Below are 18,070 nucleotides of genomic sequence, written 5' to 3'. Positions count from 1 at the left end.
CAATAAAGAGATTCTGATTCTGTTTCTGATATACTTAGTGTTATGTTTCAACTTGTTTTGTACCCAACCTTCAAATATTTTAATTGAACACATTGCTTCGATGAAAAAATAATTTCCCAATTTGAGATCAATAAAGTATCTGCCTACCTGCACAGATGTCCAGGATCCCCCCCCCCCTCCGGCGTGGCCCCGCCCCCTCACGACCCCTCCCTGTTAGTCTTTTATCAGAGTGACTGAAGCTAGCAGCACTCGGGCTAGCTCAGCAGTTTAAGTGCAGCCGGGCTACACAGCCACACATCCACGGCTTTACTAACAAGATGCCCTGTGTTTTAACTTTTTTTTAACACATCCCCTCCTCCAGCGCTTTTCAGCATGAGGACACTGTAATGGTTTCGGAGAATGGAAACGGAAGACGTGTCGGTTAGGGAGCAACTTTTCCACAACCGAGTCCGGGAGACTATAGTAAGTAACGTTACCGCTGTGCTAATGTAAGAGTCCGTTAATATGCATATGAGGGGTCTCCTCTGCTCTCACAATGCAACCAGCTGCATAATCAGGGCAGGAAAGCCACGTCGTTTAATTAAAAATATGGTTCACGTGATTTGGTAGGTGCTCAGAGCTACAGTTTAAGTTGACAAACTGTCATTTTTCAGCGTTGTGCGTACAACCATTATCATGACTTTAGGTACTTTGATGTCATTTTGCTGGCAAACTTCTGTAAACGTTGATTAAATCACGCAGGCAGCTGGTCATTATTGTGTGACACATGAACATCAAGGAGCTTACTCGGCATCTGGGGCTCTTCCTTTGTTTTTCTGAAGTCCCAGACCTCTTCTCAAATCTCCATTTTCCATGGTCTATGGTTTGGATCGGCCTGCTTACATTTTTTTAGTTAAACTATACTGTTAATGATGCATTTTACTCTTAACAGTGCTGTGTTTTACAGTGACTGACTGGTTTGTGCAACACCCATTGAACTTCAGACTTGCAAGAAAGATCACTACAGTTACAGCAAGGCACATGGATTATGAACTTTAACCCCAGAAAAAGTACAATCAGATTGCACAGGCAATGTATTTTCTGAGACTGGAGATATTGCTGACAGTGTTGCATACGGGACAATGTTAAACATTTTCTGCTGCATAGGATTAGTGGTTGACATGTCAGTTTGCCCGTGTAAATATATAACTAAAAACTCAAATTGTACAAGAAAGGATGTACAAAAACTGCAGAGTAGATTAGGCCAGAAAACAGGTTCCATAATGGGTGAACTATGTACTATGGAAATGAATGATCCCCTAAGGATATTGAGGCATTATAAAAGCAAAGACTAAGGTAGAATAAAATAACTAGTGAAGCCCGAAGGCCTTTTGCAGAGCAAGCGTCACGTCAGCAGCAAAACCACAGGTGTATGTATTTACATCAATAATTACATATTGTGTTTAGGTGTCCCTGTTTCAGGGTTCTGGTATTGTATTGGTTAGTTTATGGGACTTAACCATAGTAAGGGCTAAACACCTGTGATGTGATTTGTTTTGCTTTCTGCCGTTCTGTATTTTTTTTCTAAAAGTACTGTAGAATATTTCCTAAATTCAAGGTATTACTGATAAAGTCAATGTGCCGACATGAGGGGATAGAGCTGATAACATCCTCTAGACAATCCTATGTCAAATATTACTCTTAGTAGCAGAAAGATTTTCAATTGTGTGTTATCAACTTAACACGAGCAGCATATAAGGTGCTCATGTGTAATCATATGCCCTTGTTTTGACATTGTCCGTTTCCCCTAATGCTATTAGTCCGCACCACCTTCTTAATCCACTGGATGACCTCCAGCTATATCCTCCCAGTGCTCCCTGTCAGCTGCCCCTTTTTTAAATGAATACATTGACCAAATGATGCTAATCACTAGGGAAATTTGATTGAAGCCAAATGCCTTTATTCACTAGCTAACATTGTTTAAGCAACATTGTTTATCATCTTAGATCAGAGCATCTGGCAACAGTAACAGGTACATTTGCCTGAATAAATTGTCAAGGGAGATGGTGTACACATTAGAGCCAAGAGTACAGACCCATAGCCCAAGCCTGAGCTGCAAGGGATCAAGAAGGATCAATGATCAGTGGAAAATAAAGTAACAATAAATATTCATGGAACGCCCAGCATCAGAACGCCTTAAGATATCTAGTCACTTACACTCAGAAAAGCTGGTTGAATACCAAGTCATCTATGATAAACATGGACTTATTAGTAAATGTAATGATCCACTAAATATGTATGTCTTTGTAATCATGTTTTGGAGTTTCAATTTATATATCAATTTGGCTTCCTACTTCTGTTTAAGTTGCTTTTATAGTAATGCTGCTGTATTATGACTGTGCTTGTGGGAAAAATCCAAGCACACTTTCATTGTCGCTATACTTGTTCTGTTCTGAAGAACAAAATCACCTGCTTTCTCTATACTTTTTAATCACTAATCTATCACATAGTGCATTCATGTTTCAGTAAAATAATCCCAGCAAACTGCAGCTGCCCCCCACCTTCTCTTGGATTAGGATGGCTTTGCCTGTGCAACATTTGAAGTTATTTGTGGCTCTTGAATAAATCATGAGTAGATCTTGCCTAATCTATCCTCTTAGTTATAAACAAAGATTGTCATACTTTGCCTGAACGTGATTAGCACGGTGCCCCTGAAATAATACATTCTCAGGGAGTCCGCTTGACATTTTTTAAGGATGTGCTGTGTCACTGCCAACCTCCCATTCCTTGGAAGGAAATATGGGGTTATGCAAGATGTGAAAACATTTGAGCTTTATTGTGTTTTGCTTGAATCAGTACAAAGATGTTTAGGTCACTCTGTGAATTTTAAAAATGCTTTGATTGAACACTGAGCCCTAAACCTCCGGGACTTTGTGTTCAGCACAAAGATATCCCTCTGGATGCTGAACTCTTTTTAAATTATGCGGCCTGCTAAGTTCAGCCTGCTCTCGACATTGCCTATCAGTGCGTACGTGTCCACATACTTTTTGATTGAGGGGATCTTTTTCTACTCCATCTAAATCTCACCCCAAACCCATCCTTTGTTTCCTGCTTTTCCCTTTTGTTTTTTACCATTCCAAACTAGTCTGCATCATTTTGCAGACTCAGCTGGTTAGTTTAACAGCCATTGTTGTGAGTGTAATGCAGCTGGTATATTTCCGATGGTCCTTCCCGCTTTCACAGTAACACTCAAAAGATTTTATGTTAGTTTTACATAAAACTGTTTTCATATCGATATTCAACAAGTCTTTGTTTACACTGTAAAGTGGGTCAAAATCTTGCACTTCCTGGAGCGATACAGGAGGAGGGGTGTAAGGCCGCACACCAACTCCATTGTTATTGTTACATGTCCATATGTCTCAGTGATCCAATTTGAAATACTCTTTTGTAATGAAAGTGGAAACATTATGTAAATTATGCACACTGTCTCACCATGAATAGTTTTAGGCCCTCTATACTGTGGAGGGTATTTTTCACAATACATGTATTGAGCTATCCCGCTGTCACATCACTTTATGGAAACCCGATGCTAATGAATCTGTCGTTGTTTGTTCTTACAATGAAGTTGTACATTTAAGCTTTATTAGGCTACACCTGTAAGTATGTTGTGACAGTTCTGTCTTCCTACAGAGGGCCCCTCTCTTTTTGTTTTCCTTTGCTGTTCTTACTACCTGGCTTCTAAGTTGTCATGTGGAAATGATTTGTGATCTGGCAACATCACTTCATTCATCTGTCAGTCCAACACTTTAGTGCACTGCTTCTCAACTATTGAATGGATTAAAATTCAGAAAAACAGTCCATCCTCAGCTGTTTGACAACTAATAGTAATACAAAGGTAGCAGGCTAAACTACATGCATTTCTTTTTTCACTTTTTAAAAAGATGGTAAATCATTGTTTCAAATAAATGTGACTTGCACTCGGAGTGTCTCTTACGCAACTATCGTACTGACATGGGTTGTCAAAATGCCTACTGCAAAGGGAATAAAATATTTAGATATTGAGAACAAGTAGGAATAATAATAGAACTGAAAAGTTGTCAATGAAATAACTTAGTTTGTGTAAAATAAGTACTGTAGCCTAGTGGGGGAGAAAGTGTGGCAAAAGAAACATTGTGCACAGGTTTGTTTGAGGTGTTTTACCTAAGAGGTAGGCCTACACAAAGTATATAAATATTTTAGTATTCATTAGTAGTGTGTGTAATGAGATTGTGTTTTACATTCTGTCAACTGTGCTGCATGGAGTGGACAGAACTGAAGTTGAACTGAAAGATGTGGAGATTTATCTTTTGTCTAAAGTATCTGTTCCATCGTGTTTTGTGTTGTCAGGCATGCAGTTTACTTCAGTATTTTGGGTTGAAATGTTAAGAGCTTTGCCCGTCAACTGATGACTGAGTGAATTTAGGTTTAGCCTACATTTTTAGCAGAATTAGAGCAATGTCAGATGATGATGATCTTTGCAAGCAGCATGGGGTCTATCTGTCACAGGAATTAACCCGTCTTTCTTCTACTTCTACTAATCCCTCCTAGTTTTTTACTGTCACCCATTCACTCTCTGTTGGGATGAAGTGATAATCTGCAGGCTCCATCTGTCTCTTGACCCGTGCAAAATGGTGTGTGTTCTGGGCTGTTGCATCTTTTACAATTATTTCTGGCTGTTTATATGCAACAGAATAATCTATGAAAGAACAAATCTGTTGCAGCTGACCGTGTCCTTGCCATGTCCTCTCTTCTCTATGCCTTATCTTTTTCTTGTGGATTCTTTTGGTATTTGGGAAACTCCCTCTTTGATGAACTATCAGAATATCACCAGAGATGTGACACAGCCTAAATACATGTGTTGCTCATCAGAAGTATTGGACAGATCATGACAGTTTGTTTTCATTGCTGCACTTCCTTTATGCTTTCAGATGTGTAAATAAATTTCCTTATCTCTTCTTTCTGTCTCTTCTACAGATATGTGTCCTGCTGTTTACATGCCTTTACATAGTGTCCTACCTCATACTCACCCACTTCAAGAAGACTGCAGAGTTTATCACAGGTGAGTTTTAATATGACTGTTATCCTGGATTTTAACAGGTGCTCCACACAAAGACTGCTCTGTGAGAAGATTCATTTCAAAGGCTGTAGATGTAGAATAGCCGGGAGGTGAATTGTTAGTGTTGACAAGTAGACTGATTACATCTGTGTTTTGGAATTTCATCCACAGAGCATGTTTGCCAAACTTTTCAAGCAAGCCCAGGTGTTGTTTAAACAAGACTTCTCTATTTTGAGTCAATTGACTCTTTTTCATAGTTTGTAGCTGAGTTTACGGCTGCAGCGGGTTCTTGTTTTAGCCATTTGAAGGTTAAAGCTGGATGAATCTCAGAGTAAGGTTTCAATTTCATTCACGTAATGTTCCTGATGGCAACATACTATTATTATATTTAAAAAGATAAATGTTTTTTATTTTATTTTTGATAACTATTTTTATATTTGAAAAATAGCTGTGGTTAATACAGCTTATGTTGACAGTGACAATGCCAGGCATGCACATCGTAACCCAAGGCTCTGGACCTTGGCTAGAGCATTCCAGAGGGAAAGAATGTGTGTCTTGTAACCTGTAACGTGTCTTCAGGGGGTATCCTTGTGGATCAGGGTGGTGGAGGGGCGGTGGAAAATGTTGCTACACGGAAAACAGTTATACTTTGGAGTTAATGTTTGAAGGCCTTACAACAACTCAAAAATACAAAGGTGTTTCATAAAGCTACAAACTTAGCTTGTATAAGGACCGTAAGATCTCAAGAGTAGATGTGTTCAACAACTGTATACTGTTAAACCTTCAGCATCCCCAAACTGCACTAATATGACATTACTCAGTTACTGGCTTTTATTTTCGACAGTGAGAACAACATCGAAAAATGTTTAGTGGTCATCACAGTAATGCTAATTAACACATATTTGCTGACAAACATTTCCATGATTGCAACATGCCTTGTTTATTTGCATCTACAATATGTTCTTGTTTATTAAACTAAGAATATATTTAAAGTTCTGCAGGGTGAACGGCCTGCCCGAAACTTAGCAAATCTAATAACTTGCCATTATTGGAAGCAGATGTCAGATGTCCTTTGCAAGATCTCTCTGCACGACTGAGGCTGGGCTGAGTTAAAAACCTGGGATATGGCCAGCTCGTTCTTTTTTTGTTTTTAGGGGGACCTGCTATGTACTAGCCCACTGTTGTTAATGTTATCTGTGCATAAACAACAGCAGGACAGTTTTACCCTGAAGCTAAATGCAGATTGTGCAATACCTCTCTACTTGAGTTGTTTTTGAAAAATAAGGAGTCAAGAACTGGTTTCTACTCCTCAGGCTTTTGGTCGTTATTAGAAAACTGTGCCAACATTTGCACAAGGAGAAATGACAGTAGCATGTACTCTGGAGCACAAGCATATTCATTCACATAGTACAGCTTTAAAGATCTATAGCAGGTTTTGTGATACTTTACTGTGCTTCGGGCATATAGCTAGATTTACAGATGAGTCCCTTACACACAAATACTTCTCTCTTTGCAGTTTCCTGCTCTCGTGTTTTGCAGTTTTTACTAGTGAGAGTTGGTCTTGCTTGAACAAAATGTTCCTAACATGCTCTTCCCCCACTAACTCCCCACTCTTAGGCCAGTGAGACCCTCTTTATCCTGCATAGGGACTGAGGGTACTACACCTTTTTACCTATATAACTATACAGTTCACACACACTGCCCCAGACAGCTTTTACCAACAGCTGCTTGAATACACACAAGTTAGCTATATCTGTGGCAAGTTACCCGTGTTAAAAACTAGATTGTGCATCTTTTTTAAAAAGATGTCAAATATATGGTCTGAATAACACATTTATAATAGATTAAACAATACTAATTTTTCTACTCTTTTTCAGATGATATCGAAGATGCCACCGTCAACAAAATTGCGTAAGTAAAGCCCTTTTAATAAGGACCTGCTTCACAGCAATCTGTTTTAACTCACTCTTGTTATTATGTCCATGTGACTGATTGAGCACATACTTTAGTCAGGGTGACGTCTGGTGGGCTGAAGTAATCGGGCTGTAGTTGTATTGCCCTGTGTTGTGTGTGTTAAGTGGGTGTTGGTTGGGATGAGGGCAATTAGGTGTCACTCTGCCCTTTGTCCCTACACGCTGGCGCTGTATGATCTCATTCACCCTTTCACCTCGGCTGTTAGGCTAAACACAAACACAGTTAGGTTCACTGATGGCTTTTTTCCCCTCCTTTTTCCAGGCTGTGGTTGTGTACGTTCACCCTGTCTGTCGCAGTGTGTGCTGTGCTCCTTCTCCCCATCTCCATTCTGTCCAATGAGGTGCTGCTCACCTTCCCACAGAGCTACTACATGCAGTGGCTCAATGGATCTCTTATCCACGGTACGTCCTAATGTTTTTCTAGGTTAACAACACCTAAGGGTTAATATTCATGAAAACCTGTCTAACAGCAATAGGCCTAACTTTTTAATATATATTTTTTTATGATAATCAAACATTTATTTTATCAGGTCATTTTCGACTGAGAGTAAGATCTTTTCAAGGGAGTCGAAGTCGGCAGCTCTAGTGTATCAAATAAGGCTACATTTGAACATCCAAATAACAAAAAACAAACATATGCTATTTCAGATAACTTGCATGCAAACGTTTAAAATGAACAACATTCAGTATCATCCAGTGTGATATGCGCAGGAAGACAAAACGGAGAAATCAGATCTATTAAAGGAAGAAACTCAAACTAAATTAAGCTTCTTCACCTTTTCATTTTGGATCAGCTGCAAATGTGTCTGCAAACGGTTGGCCATTTCACGTTAATTCAAACTGGATCACATATAATAAAGGGTAACCAAGCTAATTTCCAAGATTAATATTTATCATTCCTGTGGTCTCAGATAGACCAAAAATAAACAGGAATAATGCTGAAAACTAGAGTGCCAAAACTCAAATTTGTGAGGTTGTGTTGCTCATTTAGGCTTAAAAAAGCAAACGCATCATCTGTGTAACAAAATCAGTCGTTGTTTGAAGTATCTCCAGACTTAGCACCAAACAGATCACACGTTTTATACAATTTTCTCAGGTTTATGGCTTTAAGAGAGAGTAGCTCATATTCACAAACATTGATTGAACTTTCCTAGGCCATGGAAAAAACACAATATATTTTAAGTGGTGTTCCCCTTTAAGGATCACTACTAATAACCTCCAAATCAATACACTGTGCAGGCCTGTGTCCAAACAGATGATTATTATGGACAGAGTGTCTGTGACCTTGCTGTGTGCAGAGCAGTGCATGTTCATACCGTGTCACAACTGCTCACGTTGACCTCTGTCGACCATATAATAACTGTTTTACTTTCAACTGATCATCATGATGCCAAAAACTAAAACAGGCCTGTAGGGTTGATTTTGCAAATCTTAGCTTTTCACAAATATCTTGGGGTTTTTTTTGTTGTTTTTTTTTTGCCTTGTGTCTTTGTGGGACTATACCTTGCAGCGGTTGTCAGTGGTACTGCTGGAATGACATGTCGCAACCCTTTTATCACCAATGAATGTTTGCACTGAAAACTAACATGTGGAACATTTCTTTTCCTCTCTCGTCAGGATTGTGGAACCTAGTTTTCCTTTTCTCCAATTTGTCCCTGGTCTTCCTCATGCCTTTTGCCTACTTCTTCACGGAGTCTGAGGGATTTGCAGGGTCCAGAAAGGTACTGCTTTTGGCATTCCCTCATCCATTGTGCCTCTAGACTTGAGAACCATTTAATCAAGACTTAACAGAAAAATGAAATTGACGAGTATTATCATCATTGACTACAATGTGGATTATTGTTATGTTTATTTGATATAGTTTAGTCTATGAAATGTCAGGAAAGTCCAAGGTGATGCCTTACGTATTCAGTTTAAAAGGATCTATAACAGAGACATTTGTAAATCTCTATATTTGAGAGGCTGAAACTGAAGTTTCTGCATTTTAGCATAGCGTGAAATCACTACCATTTTAGTCAGCTATTAAAAAAGTTGGCTATTATTTTTCCGTTGCTCATCACTGAGTATGTGTTTTGTTTGTGTAGGGTGTTATGGCGCGAGTGTATGAGGCTGTTGTGCTGCTGTTGCTCCTGGCTCTGCTTGTGCTGGGAATTGTGTGGGTGGCGTCAGCCCTCCTCCACGACAACATCGCCAGAAAGAGCCTCTACGGTGAGTCACATGCATTATACCTAAAGAACCCTGTGTAACAATGGGGTTTACAGTTTTTAATAAAGCTGCTTATACTCTCCTTCGCTGAATGACAGACCTGTGGGAGTATTACCTTCCATACCTGTACTCGGGCATCTCTCTGTTTGGAGTGTTGCTGCTTTTGTGTAAGTATGTCTTAATCACAATGGCTTGAGCAGCTAAAGGCTATGACATGACACTTTCATATCACCATCTGTGTGCTATCCTCCTCAGTGTGCACCCCCTTTGGGTTGTCCCGAATGTTCAGTGTCACTGGCAGCCTGTTGGTCAAACCGCGGGTGAGTTACTACACTTCCCACTTTGCATAGAGTAGCCCTTGCATAATCAGTTATCGTTTAGTCCTGTAGTTTCCATATTTATTGATGTCTCTTGTATCTCTCAGCTGTTGGAAGATGTAGAAGAAACTTTGAACTGCACGACATTCGAGGAAGACTCGCTCTCCCGGAAACTGAACTGTGAGTGTGTCACCATGAACATTGGCCATTTTCTCTACATTTTAGAGCTGAGGGATTGACTGTTTGTCTCCATTATGTAATGATGTTTCCGTTTGAAGATGGCAGATCGACTTCGTGCTGGGTTAAGCTGAACATGGAGGCGATGAAAAAAGATCACCAAACAGTCCGGAGCAAGCGCATTGCCCTGGGTAAGACTGTTTAACCAAGCTGCTCTCTGCTAGGCTTATCTCACTGATTACATTGTAAAGCAATTTGTTGCTGTGCACTCATTTATTTTTGGTACTTTTTCTATTTCATTATTTTGGTTTTCCTCACAGAAATGCGTAGGAAAGCGTCCCCGTGGCAGCGAAACCTGGGATATCCACTGGCCATGCTTATGCTGCTCGCACTGACGGTACCCTACTATTTATTAATGTATTCTTACAGCCTGTTTTAACTCTGTTTCTCACACAGATGGTTGTTAATTGTTGTATAATTACTGTTTGTGTCTCTTCAGGTGATGTGTGTATTGATGGTCTGTTTCAATGTGTTGGAGTTGCTCCTGGATGAGACTGCTATGCCCAGAGGAATGGAGGTTAGGATTTACACAGAAATAACCTGTGAAGATTTCATACTTGGCGTGCTACCCTGAGTCATCTGTGTACACTGATGGTTGTTTATCTTTCTGTCGTTTAGGACCCTCACCTGGGGATGGCCTCCTTCTCCATGTTTGGCTCGCTGGGCGCTGCAGTTCAAGTAGTCCTCATCCTGTATCCTTAGTTCCATTCACCTGTAAATTTGTGTGCACTTAGTTAACTGGTCATATCCCTTTGGCTCTCACTCAGCCACTTACAGACTGCCATTGATATTTGACCAGTGTGTTATGTTTACTCATGATGTTACTTCCATACATTTAAGCATAATCATTCATAATGTGCTTGGATAGTTGCTATCTCTGTAGTCTTCTTTCCAGTGTTTTTCTTAAAATGAATTTCAGCTACCTGATGGTGTCCTCAGTGGTGGGCTTCTATAGCTCCCCTCTTTTCACTAGCCTCATGCCACGTGCACAGGACACCAACCTCACACAGGTAAATGAAAGCTAACCTTTGCATGTGTTTTATCTCACAGTGAGGTATACGAGTAACGTGTTTATTCCTCATAGTAACTTTAACATTTCTGTTTTTTGTATTTAGATAATCGGAAACTGCGTTTCACTGCTGATCCTGAGCTCAGCACTGCCAGTCTTCTCACGGACTCTTGGTAAGGACAATTGCCTATATAAGACTACAGCCAGGTCCCATTTCTATATTTTATACTGATCTTTAACAGGTTTTGAGTATGTGGTGTTTACAGTGGAATATGTAAGTATACAAAATATTCAGGAAGCATACAGAAACATGTTTGATACTTGAGAATGCTGTTGTTTTATACTATAGTTCCACAAGGCAGTGTACAAAACTAAAGTAGCTACTTGCATCTGAAAAACATTAAAACAAATTGTGAAACAGTTCAAAGAAGAGCATTAAAAACCTAAAAACAAGTTTTTAATCTGTGGGGGAAAGTATGTTCTTTTTTGCATTCATTTATTTAAAAGGAATATCCTTTGACAATATTAACTATATAATGATTCATTTTAATTTCAAACCCCTTTCTAAACGCATTTTAGAAAGTGCTTTATAATAGAAAAAAAACAAACATCAATTTTAGCCCAAAGAGAATAAATCAGACAAATAAATGCCTAACAAAATGCACGAAGTAAATAGCTGTAAGACAGAGTTGCTGATTCAACATTTTACTCATAGTTTTAGTAATGCCCACAAGGGGGCATCTGTATGCCATGTCCACTGTAGCTGAGGAAGGGTTAAGCAGTTTAATCACAAGCAGAACATTTTCTTTTGCTTCTCTTACATCTTGTTAGGGATCACCCGCTTCGATCTACTGGGAGACTTTGGTCGGTATAACTGGCTTGGAAACTTCTACATCGTCTTCATGTACAACATGCTGTTTGCTGGTCTCACCTCGGCCTCCCTGATCAACACGGTCACCTGGGCAGTGCAGAGAGAGCTCATCCGTGCCTTTGGTCAGTCTGCGTTTTATTTTGTTTTCAAGCGAATTAAAGTTTGCTTGAAAGTAATATGCATATATGTTTTCATTGTGTTGTACTGAAATTCATTGCACTCGTATCATAGGTTTTCCCACCTTTGGCCCCATTTCCCGATGGGCTGGTCTCTCTTCCTCAGATAGAAAGAATACAATTCTTTCAGGAAAGTGTAAAGGGACAAGAGGAGAGTCAGGTCTCCTTGGGGACCTTTAGGCACACCGCCCTAGACCCCTCGCAGCACACACACCCTCTACCCCTCCACCCAACACAAACAAGTGCTCAGAGCTTGGACACGCCAAACACACACACACATGCACACAGTCCCCTTCCTCACAGTATAGATAGCATCTCTGCACCATGGCAGCTCTCCTGCACTTTCCCATTGCCTCCCAACTTACTTTTGTTCTGTGATTAATAGACTCTAATTTAACCTAAATCAGTATTTTTCTTAGCTTTGCAAGTTAAGTGCTCCACAGTGTGCGTGATGTTAAAGTCCTCCTTGTTTTTCTTTTTTTTCAGGTCTCCACAGATTGCCTTTAACTGTGTCACGCTCGACCGTACCCTTTAGACTCCTTCTGGCCAGTGGACTGTCTAAAATCCAGTGACTTTTCCTCTTTACTACTGCCTTTCCTAAACTCACTCACCTTAAATGTGCACCTATTGGATTAAAGGCATTTGCAATTCAGTCCGTTTGCCAGTTGGTACACGGGTCAGGGCACCCAGTGTAAAGAAACCCAAGAAGGTGGCAAGTCACCGTGTCCAGTGGGAGTTCTGCTGTGTTGGTTGACCAAAACATCATGGTCCGATATTCTGCAGTAACTTTTTTGCAGTTAGCCGAGTCATGGTTAAGACTAAGATGAGGGGAAAAGGGATTTAGGCCATACCGGCAGTCTTGCCAAAGTGGACAATAAAAGTGCAGTCCCCCTCACAAAACCCGACGCCTCATAAAAAGAGGATCCAGTGGATAGTGGCTGTTTCGTTGACACATGTGAAAGTCAGCAGGATTATTTTTGAAATATTACATTTTAACTGTGACTTCATTTCCTCTTCCTGCTCCAGGTCACTCGAGCGTTCTCTCTTTCTCTGTGGCTTCCCCACGCTTTCCCCTCTTTGGTTGTACCACTATTTTAAGATTGGGAATTTTACTTCCTTGTGTTTAGTTGTCCAGTCTGCACCGGTGTTGTGTTAGTAAATGAGAGGAAGTGCTTATTGGGAACAAATAGGACACAGAGTAACTTGTCCATCTACAGGTTACACAGGGAATATGTGAGTGAGGTTATGATTTTAGTGTTGGAGCTATTTTTATAAACCCACTTTACGAGTAGAACTAAGTGATTATTAATCAGGTTTTTTTACTTTTGTAGATGACAGTACATTTACTGAGTCTGAGGATTACTCATACATTTACAGAGGTACACTAAAAAGAAAGCTTTACACTTTGTCTTATGCAAGACTTTTAAATGCCAAGTGACACTCACTAGGAGCAACCTCTGCCTTTGACCAATCAAACTGTGAATTAACAATCTATGTTGGGAAGTGCAATATTTTAAAGTTAAACGCACAACATTTAACTTTACCAAAAGTAATTTTTAAGTCTTCTTAGTTCTTTTTATTCAAATTTTCTGTGAAGTATTTGTTCATCTCGTTCCTTTGTTAAACATTTGGAGAAAGCGCAGAATAGTTTCTAGAATATTTTTGAAAAGTGAATGTGACCACCACCAATGCAATCATTTCCAGTGTCATGTGTTTTATTTTACTTACCTAAATGCTTTTATGCTTATCAGCTGTATTTCATCCTATTAAATGTGTTGGTGACCCTGTGTCACCGTTTTCCATTGCTGCTGTATCAGCAGATTATTAGCTGTTGGTTTGACCAGCAGAGGACAGTGTCTCTTAAACCCAACACCAGCCTCTGTGTTTGGGAGTCTCTCTCTGGTTAGTTATTATAAGTATGATAAATATGGAGCACTCTGAGGTTTACTTATTTCCTTTTTGGGAATTGTCTTTTTTGGGGGGGGACACTAAGTTTAAAATGTGTGTTTTTATTATTTATGGGCATTTTGGGATTTTTACTTCACATGTTAACTCTTTTTGACAGTCATTCAAAATTGTTGAATGTGATACGGTTGAGACAAAAGAAATTCTTTAGAGTTGTTCTCAAAGATAAAATACATTTTATTTTATTTTTTGAAATGTTCTGATGTTTCCGATTGATGAACACAATTTTAAACCATCATTGTTTAAAAGAACAAAAGGCAATAAAAAACAACTTGTGTTTTTAAACTGCTTTGTGTCCTTTTTAGAAACGTATCAAGATGACTTTCCCTGCTAATGCCGTTACTTCTCATTTAATGTGACTACACTGTGACTGATCTGTGATGGTGAGGGCGTCTGTCCTCTGTGTCCTTCCACCCTTTTGTTGCACTTCTTTAATCAGTGGCAGAAGAAAGCCATATTTTGGCCTGTCTGTCAGCGGTGTCCAGCCGCGACGCCACTACAGCCATAGCCCACGCTTTCCCCACTCTGATGCAAGTGCCAGATTAAAACCTGCAAATCAGGAGGAGAAGCCATATCCACTCACATTCACTCCTCACATCCCCACCACCCACCTCCTTTCTTCCATCCCTTTTCCTTGCCTATTGTTCATTTCCTCATCTAATTTTACTGAAGTCAGTTCAAGAAAACCCAGTCTCTGATTAATTTCTCCTGCTTGATTTTTGTTTGCATTTCTTGTTTTGTTTTGTTGGATGTTTTAATTAAGCTTATTTGGATTAGAATTTGTTTTGCAATGCGTTTCCTTTGCTGAGAGGAAATGAACTCGGTCGCTGTAACATTACTTGCACATCTGGACACCGGTTACCCTCTGAAGAAACGTATAAGCCAAATTATAAGGTGTGTGGAACAGGAGTGGGTGCATTATCATTGTCTTGAAAGAAGGACGTTTTTTTTCTTCAATGTGATTAATGTTTGGAGAAACCCAGACCAATACTGTCACAAGTGAGGTCAAAATGTGGCCAAAAGTAATTCCATGAACGCAGTCATTAGTCACTAAATTCATTTTGGGCACAACTTGGACAGTACATTTAGGCATTGCTGAACAAATATAAAAAATTACTGTAGTATATAATATATTTAAATAGTTTCCTCTCCCCCAACTAAAAGTATCCTTGAGTTAAAAAGAAACAATGCCACAGCTGTGCTGTTGAAATTGGTTTCTAAACCAGATTTATTTATTTTGCTTATTAGAGAAAGTACAGCAAACTGGATTTGAGATACATTGTTCAGACACTCAGCATATAACAACCAGACATATTCGTTAATCTTGGATTTAGTTGGAGAAACATTGGAATAGCACCTCTCCCTTCACCAAAATATAAAGGTTGATAACAGTGCAATCAAAGTGTCCCAGCAGTCCCATTGGGTAACACTCTATTGGACTGGCTGTTGGGCATATCGGGGACAAGGCGGGAGACGGGCAGCGTGTAATGGGATGAGATAGGCTATCTTTATTGTCAAAACATAAGAATGAAGGGGGAAAAAGATACAGATTAGCTTTCCTGACAGTCGGCCGTTTGAAGTCGGTGCCAAAGTGCATTAGGGGCTGTTATTCCCTCGGTTGTACGCTCGCAAATACAGAACCACTGACAGGAAAAGGCGAGACTTGCCCGCTAATCAACTGATAATGGGTCACACTGTCCGTTTGTCGTAGCTGACCGCCATCCTGCGTGCACACTCACGGCACACTTGCTTCACACAGTCGACTGTCGCAGGCTTGTTTGATTAGGTAACTTTGGGTGAATGGCCCTAAATGGATTTTAAGGGAGAGTTTAAATATCACAATATTTATTATTCAAGCATACACTGTCTGATCTTTACAATGTAAATCATGTCTTTTAAGTCAGGTTTACAAAATAAGGTATGCATCATGCATGACCTTTGACCTGCTTGTGTGGGGCCAGGAAGTCCCACCCTTTTTTGTCTATTGTCCACTTCAGAGCAGCATCGCCTCAACATCAGCCCTCTGGTGTTCGTTTTCAAAGGCCAAACCAAGGCTGAGCAAACCAGCTTAAACCTGGACTTGGTTTACACATCGTAAGATCACTGTGTGTGGTACCCATGATGTCCTGCAGAGTGTGTTCTTAAAGGTGAAGTGAGTAACTACAGACGCTGAGTTACAATACATAAGCCAAGAATCATCCAGCGTGTGCAGCCACATCAGAATGCACCACCCTGCCTCTTCCTGCACTGATAACATGGTGAGAGACAGTTGGGCGGTGTAGTGTTGGGCAGAGAGAAACTATGATGTGTGTGTGTGTTTAGGAGAGGGGGGTGGTTAGGTGTCAGTTCCTTGACTTTCCCTTTCCTCGGCCTCCATCTGAGGAAGTGAATCCTGCAGAGTGTGTATTCACTGAGAAACAAGACAAGGATTTGAGATGTCAAAGCCAGCATTGTTTCAAAATCTAATTTCTGATTGAGCTTTGCAATCCTAATGTTATCATTTTCTCTCTGTATTTGTTGATTCATTTTCCATTTTAGTGTAACTGCTAATCACTGACAACTCCGCAGAAGAAAAAAAAACTACTTGGAGCTATGATTTGTATTTACCACAAGCCCATGGTGCATTCAAAGGCGTCCATTTGGAAAGAACAAAGCAGGGTAGTTTAACCCGAGAAGGAAAGGTCTCGTTTTCTGTGCTGTGTCTTTGCAGGAAACCAAACCATTCCCGTGGCCATGTACTCCCATCCTGAAATAGGGGAGTGAAATGCTGAAAGCCAGAAGGAGGCAGGGGGAGGAAGGAGGATGGAGGCACCAAAATAAAAAACTAATAAGAATGACTTTATTCCCATCTCCAGCCTGCAGATGTTTGCTTACTTCCTTTCCCTTTCATGTCTGATGAAAATCTCCTCTCCTGTTCAGCTTTGAAGAGAAACACTGGTGCGGGTAATTGTAGTTATGAAAATGTTTGTTGCTTTTTTTGATTGAGTCATTCCCTGCATTTGTCATGAAGGCTGATATCTTTCATCTGTGTTGCTTGGGCCAGACTTGAGCATTCTTCCATGTTTATCATAAGGACAGGAAGATGCAGCTTCGCCTTGCCACCCCTCCCTACAACATCCTGGGATCTTCTGGAAAACTTCCCTAACAAGGATGTCTTTCCATGGTCACTGTGGAGCTTAGTGACCTTTGCTTCTTCATAGATAAAGCTATTTTTTAAAGAATAACTTGTCCCCAAAACTATCAATTGTATATCAATGAATCCTTCTGTTCTTGCTGAAATTCTGAAGGAAACTTCGTTAACTGACATGCCTCCAGAAGAAATAAATAATCCAAAAACAGGGAAAACCTTTTGATGAATTGAAGTAAAGGGGGCCAGTATAACGTCAGCCAAACAATATCAAACCGTCCATTTACAAACTCTCACATGACTTGTGCAGTATAATTACATTTTCCCCCAAAACATGTATTTTCACTTTAACCTTACAACTGAAAACTCACAATAAACTCCAACAGTAGCAGGCGTACTACTCATATGTGGGAGTACTGTTTATGTGGAAGACTTGGATTCTACTTGGCTAGTTATGAAGGCATGCGAGATAAATGCTAATAAAACGTTTCCTCCTTATTCAAGGTAACATGGGATGAGTAGTTGAGACGGAGCAAAATTAAAATAAATCTTCGTTGTCCACCAGTGTAGAAATGTGTTTTCAGCTCACCAAATAACAGAATAAAATCAGACAGCGGGTAAAAACAAACAGGTCACATTTCACATTAAAACATCTCATGTCAGTTTTGGTGGCTTAGTGGCTTTGTTCAGTTAAGAATGGGACTTAAGTTGATGTCTTAAGCACTGATTAGAACAATAATTATGGGTGATGAAATATTCCTTTTAGTGCTGTTTTAGATCACTCACAGTTTAATAAATATACAGGTGCTTTATATTCCTTTCTCTGTGCTCATTGGATGAAAGATTGAATTAGCGGGTATTTACTATTGAAGCATCTTTAGCATGAAATCACAGCAAAGTGAGATATGTACTGACTCAAAACATGCATACAAACATCCAGAAAGTACGCAGCAGCTTTGTTGTGAGCGGGCTATAGATTCTTTGTAACAAAGTCACTGTAGAGAAACTAAAGTCCCCAAGTGTTCCAGGAAGCTACAGATAGGATGACACACTTCGACCTTTTAATCTGCCATTAATTTAAGCTTCCGTATGTGATTACACATGTCAGACCCCTGA

At 39.9% G+C, this 18,070-nt stretch overlaps 1 protein-coding gene across 1 annotated transcript; it reads left to right on the top strand.

Moving 5' to 3' along the window:
* Positions 1-228: 228 nt before the first annotated feature.
* Positions 229-14,112, top strand: lmbr1l (limb development membrane protein 1-like). The gene is made up of 17 exons (XM_063892698.1): positions 229-462; positions 4,993-5,077; positions 6,952-6,985; positions 7,310-7,449; positions 8,665-8,768; positions 9,132-9,255; positions 9,351-9,419; positions 9,508-9,572; positions 9,677-9,749; positions 9,848-9,937; positions 10,067-10,143; positions 10,246-10,323; positions 10,425-10,498; positions 10,726-10,816; positions 10,922-10,988; positions 11,647-11,808; positions 12,349-14,112. Exons 1-17 carry the CDS (start codon positions 400-402, stop codon positions 12,432-12,434), a joined length of 1,482 nt encoding a protein of 493 aa, XP_063748768.1. The 5' UTR covers positions 229-399; the 3' UTR covers positions 12,435-14,112.
* The last annotated feature ends 3,958 nt before the right edge of the window (positions 14,113-18,070 follow it).

The sequence above is a fragment of the Eleginops maclovinus genome, chromosome 1 (genome assembly GCF_036324505.1).
Source record: "Eleginops maclovinus isolate JMC-PN-2008 ecotype Puerto Natales chromosome 1, JC_Emac_rtc_rv5, whole genome shotgun sequence".
Lineage (NCBI taxonomy): Eukaryota > Metazoa > Chordata > Actinopteri > Perciformes > Eleginopidae > Eleginops > Eleginops maclovinus.
Note: the sequence above shows the minus strand (reverse complement) of the source record. Positions and strands in the feature narration are given on the sequence as shown.

Coding starts and splice junctions, on each gene's coding strand:
- lmbr1l (XM_063892698.1), top strand. CDS start 400: ATGGAAACGGAAGACGTGTCGGTTAGGGAGCAACTTTTCCACAACCGA. Junction 9,420..9,507: donor TGGAGTGTTGCTGCTTTTGT/GTAAGTATGTCT, acceptor TATCCTCCTCAG/TGTGCACCCCCTTTGGGTTG. Junction 10,144..10,245: donor TTATGCTGCTCGCACTGACG/GTACCCTACTAT, acceptor GTGTCTCTTCAG/GTGATGTGTGTATTGATGGT.